General features: G+C 54.0%; 1 protein-coding gene across 1 annotated transcript; it reads right to left on the bottom strand.

Annotated features, from left to right (window-relative positions):
* Positions 1-4,790: 4,790 nt before the first annotated feature.
* On the bottom strand, positions 4,791-6,502 carry LOC119292058 (heavy metal-associated isoprenylated plant protein 30-like). The gene is made up of 2 exons (XM_037570889.1): positions 6,096-6,502; positions 4,791-5,371 (listed from the first exon to the last, which is right to left on the bottom strand). The coding sequence occupies exons 1-2, from the start codon at positions 6,288-6,290 to the stop codon at positions 4,979-4,981; spliced, it is 588 nt and encodes a 195-aa protein (XP_037426786.1). The 5' UTR covers positions 6,291-6,502; the 3' UTR covers positions 4,791-4,978.
* Between the last annotated feature and the right edge of the window lie 514 nt (positions 6,503-7,016).

Genomic DNA, 7,016 nt, shown 5'->3' with positions numbered 1-7,016 from the left:
TCACTGCGTCTGAGCTCAAACTAAAGTGTGGTAACCTCTAAATCTACCATGAACAACACGCCAGACATGAAGTTTAGGTTTAGCTCGGCCTGAGGTCAGGGTTCACGCGGTGACTGCGTTCGTCCAAGCATGTTGGCATGCAGCCGGCGCGCTCTGCGCCGTGCCGAGCCTCTGTCGATCACGTGATCGCTTCCCTGCTTGCCAAACCTTGCCAAAAACCCGCCACCATCACCGTCCCGACGCCCTTAACTCCACCGTCGCGCTCGCCGACACTGGAGCTCGCTGCAATGAGCACGGGCGTGGTCCGGCCATCCCAACAGTGCGCTGCGCACTGTGTTCATCGCCATCTCCTCGCTCTTGTGCTCGTCTCCGCTCGCCCATAGTTCCCGTGTGAGCTGCGTCGCCTTCCCCCCCTCTTTCTGACGCCGCTCATTGCCGGGCGCAACGTCCAGGTGTCCTCCGGTGGAGTCCAATCCCCTCACTCCACTCGGTTATAAGTAGAGCCCCCCCAGCCTCCTCGAGCATCATCCGCTCCTCGCACACACTCCACAAACATGTAGAAAGCCGTGGCCCGGTCGGGCATGCCTCGGGCCGCCGTCCCCGAGCTTGAGCTTGCCGGCAATCCCCTCTATCTGTCCACACCACTCCAGCCCTCTCAAGCTCAGGCAACCCTTCCAGGGCCTCCGCTGGGCGTCAGTGGTGTCGTTCGACACGATTGGATCCCCTGGTGCTTCCCCTAGTCGTCGTCGTCTTCAACTCGGGCGACCTCTGCTTCCTGTCGCTGCTGGAGAGGCCATTTCCGACACCGTCCGACCACCCCTAGCTAACCTACGGGAACAAGCAGGTGCGCCTCTGTCCCCTCTCCCGATCTATCCCTCTAGCTCCAGACAAGGAGCCCTCCTCGCTGGCGTGTGCTCCGGTGGAGCCCCGTCGTGCTTTGTTTCCCTCTCCCCTTCCTTCTCGCCTGACCAGCAGGGCCCGCTTGTCAGCCACTCTGTACGCGCCTGAAGCGGTACGAGTGGTGGCGCCCCGCAGGTTTACGCCTTTGGCGTCACCCCCCCAGTCTGCTTAATATTAATTCAAATTCAAATTTATTCCAGAACACTTCAAACAGCCACAACTTTTTAACCATAAGTCCAAATGAATTGATTCTTTTTGCATTGTGTTCTGTATGAAAATATTTAGCAGCTCACCAGAGATGAGATTTTTTCCCTGCTGCCTAGATTTTCTGGTGAATTTCAGAGTGTTTCTTTTTGTGTTTATAATTGTTTTCAGAGAGTGAAGCTTGTCTTGAGTATCACCAGGAGGAGTGTGACCCTCATATGCACTAAGGCAAGCCACAACAACATTTTCATGGTGCCATTGCAATATTTGTGATTTATGTTCAAACTTGAATGATTAAATTTAGTTCATGCATTTTTAATCACCAAGTAAATAGTATTTTCATTCTGTTGTAAGCTAGATTATGTGAATATGTTGGATTACAGTAAGTTAGAAAGTTAAATAAGTTAGTGTTAGTCTTTTTGAGTCATGTTAGATTATGGAGAAATAATCTGCTTTTGAAAAAGAAATAGTTGGGATAATATTTTCTTGGTTAAGAAAATAATGATGCTAAATATTGCTTTGACTAGTTGTTGCTGAAACATGACTAGAATAGTGCCATGAGTTTCTGAAGTGCTTGGTTAGTGCTCGATATAAGTTGACCCGGTATGGTTCAAATGATTAGTGAGCATGTTATATGAGTGCATTTGCATGGTATATCATCACTTTTATTTTTAAGTTGAACCTGATAATAAATCAACTTTAACATATCGTTGATCGGGTCATGGTGCCACCGAATCAAGTTTTTCCCAGTGCAACCACATTTGCCTTTATGGGAAGGCCTTTATTTGGTCCGTTGTCATGCCTCTGGTCGGTACCTCCAACGAGGGAAGGTTATGGGCGTGCGGTACCCTGGCCCGGTAAGCAGCCATAACCTTGTGTGCCCGTTGATGTTGTTTTGGTACCTTGTCCCCGTTTGGGACCATTTTGCCACGACGGTGGCTGTTGGTGTCTGGGTTAGACACGGGGCCACCCATGACTTAGCCCAATGGGGAGTTAGTCGGAGTGGCCGGGAGAGTGTCGTGGCAATGGAGGGGTTTTGTTGGAATGCCGTTGGTCCACCCAAATGGGAGTGCGAGGCCATGAGTTCCTTGGTGTGGGTACAGTGCGCTACCTCTGCAGAGTGTATGAAATCTATCGATAGCCGAGTCCACGGTTACAGACACGCTCTAAAGTAGGTCACACCATGGGTCAACGTTTAAGTAATCTTTCACACTAAATTAATAGCATGGCACTGTTGGAAAAAGGATGTTTCGAAGACCATGTTGATATTGACGTCCAAGTTGTTGGTCCGTTTGTGATCCGCGGGATCACCTTTTGGTTACGAGGTAACCCATTTTGTTGACCAAGTTGATTGGTTCGTTTGTGATCCGGGAGATCACCGTTGGGCTACGTGGTAATCCGTTGGTAAGCAAGTCCGTGGGACTTGAGGCATGAGATTTTATTCACTGCATCCTTAGTATGACTTTTGCATTAATGATTATTTGGTTGAGATCATGATATTGTTTGTCATTATGTTTATGCTTGTTGTGAGCTTGCAAGTACATTCAATGTACTGACCTAGCGTGTCATGCCAGATTTCAGGAAAGGTTCGTTGGAATGGAGTGCTGATCGAGTCTAGATCGTGTTCACATCGGTGTCCCTGTGATACGGAGTCCCGCTTCGTCGTCGTTCCGCTGCCGCGTAGTTTTCATGCTCGAGGCCCCCTTTATGTTCATTAAATAATGTACATATTGTTCAGCCGCACCATGTGTGACGCTTGGCCTCCTAACTTACTGTAATATGTACTATGTTCCGCTCGCATCAATAAAGTGGTTGTTTTCTGTACCAATATGTTGTGTTTTGCCAGAAGACATGGTCTCTGGGCTGACAATGCAAGGTAAACCGGTTGCTCTGAACCAGGGTGCCACAGAGGCCTCCCGCTCCGGTGACCGCGGCGGCGTGGGGCACCAGTTCACGCCCCCCACGGCCTCGGCCATCTCCGAAGCCGTGCACGACCAGCTCCACTACTGGCCCACCAGGCCCGATGCAATGCGGTCGCCGGCTCCTCCTCCATCACCTCCTCCGCCTTCACCATCTCCAGCTCGGGGATGGCGACGTCGCCGGCCGCAGAGAGGGCCATCATCTCCTCGAGGCCCTCCCATTGGCGCTCATCGTGCATGCACATGGAGTCCTCCATGACATGCTGCATGAGCCAGGCCTCCTCCTCCGATGTCATGCGAGGTGGTGGTGGTGGAGACGGAGACGGAGACGGTGAGGGTGTGGGCGTCAGGCCGCGCACCCATGTACGCCCACGCACCTGGGGAGCACGCGTTGCACGCTCTGGACGTGGCCGCCGCAGCCCCGACGACGTGCCGGCGAAGAATGACGCGCGCCGCACGTCGTGCTCGTCCTGGAGCCACGTGTCCCAGAGCCGGGAGTCGGGGGCGTACCTGTCGCCGTAGTATAGGTCGTCCGACAGGAGGCGGCGGCGGCGCTCGATCTCCTCGCGGCGCGCACGGCCGCTCATCGGGACCGGCGGGATCGGGACCCGGTCGGCGGAGAGGTGCCAGCTATTGGGGAGGTGCACGTCGCTCCGCGGGATCAGCGTCCTCGGTTCCCAATAACGTCGGCATACATCCGCGGTGATGTACTGCCGGTCGCGGTCACCGTGGGCCGTAGGGCCGATGGTGAATGGGGCAGGCGCGGGGGCCCGACGCGGTGGTGGTGATGCGGGCTCCTCCTTCACGGAGCCGCGACGGCGGCCCGACGACGAGGACTCCTCGCAATCGTGCTTCCCCTTGCGGCCGTGGTTCCAAAAGCCCATGGCTGCGAGGTGGCCGGCCGGTGAGATCGGGGACGGGGAGAGGCTAGGGTTTGGTTGTTGGTTTTGAGGAGGTGGGAAGGACTCGACTGGGGAGTGTGGACGACGGCCGGTCCACGGCTTCTCCATTTAAGAAGGAAAGCGATCGTTCGCTAGGCGGGTGACAGGTGGGGTCGACCACCTGTGCGCATTTATGTCGGGCCGAGGGAGGTAGGTGGCCGCCTGCCACGCGGCCCCGACGCGGACGAGCGAGGCGTCCGTTTGCCGTCTGCCGCGACCCAAACTGCGCGCATGTTTGCGCTCGAAATGGGTTAGCCCGGACACAAAAGGACCAGATGGATTCAGGCCGTCGCGCGCTGGGCTGAACGGGATGGGGTCGCGCTCTGGAGTTGCCCTTACAGAATCTGTCCCCGCAAAGACAACTCTGCTCTTTCCCTCGCAAAAGAAAAAGAAAGAAAGACAACTCTACACTTTTAGCCGGAACACTATTGCTAGCGGCTGCACTTTGGCAGCTGGTGCCAAATTTCAGACATCAAGAACCCCTATCCTCCCCACTTCCGTGTCTTTACTCGAGCTGCACCATCATCCAATTTCCAATCAAGCGCGCGGCGCACAGCTAGTATTTTAACTGCCCTAGCCACGGATCACGATCACCAACGACCAAACCTACTACTCCTACGCTACCCCCCGCGCCAAACAGCAGCGAAAAAGTTGCACGCACGCACGCTTTCCGCTTTAGCTCATCTCACACACCGTCCCCCATTGGCTTGAAACTGAATCGGCTTGCACGCCCGTTCGCACGCACGCACGCGTGGGTTTTGGAATCTCGATCGGGTCAGAGAAGAACATGCAGAGGCATCATCGATCGATATTCGACAGCACGTAGTACGTTGTGTAGCCCGTGGAGGGCACCACTGATCATTCCATTTCCATCGTCCATACCACAACGCTAGCTTTACAGGAGCAGAGAGCAGGCATCCCACTTGTCTATCTTCCCCGGCCCGGCCGGCGCCGAGCGCTAGACGACCTCGAGAGGAGGAGGAGGACGACGACGACGACAGAATGATGATTTGGTTACATGATGGAGCAGGCGTTGACGTCGTCGTCGTTGAACATGTTGCTGACGGGGTCGGAGCCGCGGTGGGGCTCGGGGAGGTGGCCGTGCTTGTCGCCGTTGTAGCCGTGGCGGTAGTAGTTGTAGCTGGGGCGGAACGACTCCTGGTCGTGGAAGTAGTCCTTGGCGGTGGTGAAGTGCAGCGGCTGGTCCGGGTTGGGCCAGAACTCGGCCTTCTTCCCGGCGCGCCGCACCTCCTTGAGCACCCGGTGCCGCTCCACGTACCCGGTCACCGTCACCTTCTCCATCTCCACCTCCACCTCCACGCTGTCCACCCCGCGCAGCTTCGTCAGCGCGTGCTTCACCACCCGCGCGCACCCCGAGCAGCACATCCGCACCTTCAGCTCCACCGTCTGCCATAGCCAATGGAGACAACAAGCTCGTCGAGTTAGAAAAAAACATACTCCACTCCACAGGCAGCACGCTTGAATGATTAGGGTTTATACTAGTACTGGAGTATTCGGTGGGCATGCATGCATATTTTTTTACTGGTCCCAAGTTTGCAACACAGACAGTGAAAAGTTTCTTTATGGTCGTTTCTTCCTTGCTTTTGAGGACGCATGCAACTTGATTACATATGCGACTGTGACTACACATGCAGAGTATGCGAATGAAATTTTTTGTGAAGATCCGTCTAATTTTTTGGTTAAGGTGATTAACTTCTACTTGCTCCATCCAAAAAAGTTTGTCTATTAAATAGATGTATCTAGCATCAAGTTAGTGTTAGATACATTCATTTGGGAGACAAGTTTGACATAAGTTTTTTCGGACGGAGTGAGTACTACATGCTACAGCTACGAAGATGATAATAGTAGTGGCGGAGGGCCAGTGATGGTGTGGTTAGTGGGCAGGGAATAATCTGGACATGCATGGTCTAGTCGCCGTCGCATAACGGCATAAGAAACCAACTGGTTCCTGTACTTGCATATACTACTCATCTGAACAAACAAGAAAATCTCGCTTTTGTTCCTTGATGCAATGCCTATCCATCACAGAGCTGGGCAGGCACAAAGCCATCTACTACTTCTAAAGAAGAACAGAATATGCGTGCAGGTTGAAGAAACAGAGGATGTATACCTGCAGGGACAGCGGCCGGCTGCTCCGGCCCATCCTGCGGCCGCCGGCGAACCCGCCCTGGTTGTAGTACAGGGTGTCGGCGCTCGTGGGGTGGCTGCTGTGGTAGTAGGCCCCCGCGCGGTGGTGGTGGTACCGCCCGCCCGCCGGGTTGAAGCAGCCGTACAGGAACGACGACAGCGCCGACGACACAGACATGGCCGCCGACTCCGCCAACAACTTATAACAGCGAGAAGGAGAGTGCAGTGCACGTACGGCAAGCTTGGGAAAATGCTTTGCTTTGCGCTGCTGGAGCGTTTGCCTCTGTGAGTGTCCTTGCCTGGTGCATGCGATGGTTTATAGAGGAGGTGGAGGGAATGGTATCTGGGCTGGGGAGGTGGAGGAGATGGTGGGCTGCGGTAATAACCTTGCCTCCCTCCTCAATCCTCATTTTATTGCTTGAAATGTGGGGGGTATGTGGGGAAGGGGCTACTGGCCCATGCTCCTGTTCTGCCAGCTCAGCCGTGGATCAGCACTATACTAGTCTGCTACCACTTCACTTCTTGGAGAGGAGGAATCTTGGTATCGGAGAAAGAGAGAGGGATTACGATGAGTAATCTCAAGATGCAGGCAGGAGGAGGAGATGAGCTGGCGAATGATGCTTGTGTCGAGCCTTTTTTGCGTTTGCAACTGAGGCTGAGAGCTCAGCTGACATGCCTGCTTGAAGCCTTGAATGGCAGAAAGAGTTCTATAGTGGGAGTACTGGTAATATCATTACCAATGCGTCTGCAAAACAGAGCAGGTCAGTGATCCCATTTCAACTTGTTCCGCAGTGCAAACTGCTGGACAGCAAAACATTGGTCAGGATCAAGCATGGCCAGCGTCAGAAATTGTTCAGGCTACGGTTCTTGCTCAATTCTAGGCTGCTAGATAATTCCCACTCAA

This window comes from Triticum dicoccoides, chromosome 4B (genome assembly GCF_002162155.2).
Source record: "Triticum dicoccoides isolate Atlit2015 ecotype Zavitan chromosome 4B, WEW_v2.0, whole genome shotgun sequence".
Taxonomy (NCBI): domain Eukaryota; kingdom Viridiplantae; phylum Streptophyta; class Magnoliopsida; order Poales; family Poaceae; genus Triticum; species Triticum dicoccoides.
This window is presented reverse-complemented; position numbering and strand designations above follow the sequence as displayed.

Bases quoted from the DNA above. Each gene is read 5' to 3' on its own strand.
- LOC119292058 (XM_037570889.1), bottom strand. From the start codon at position 6,290: ATGTCTGTGTCGTCGGCGCTGTCGTCGTTCCTGTACGGCTGCTTCAAC. The intron at 5,372-6,095 runs GTATACATCCTC...TGGCTATGGCAG, and splicing joins GCCGGCCGCTGTCCCTGCAG to ACGGTGGAGCTGAAGGTGCG.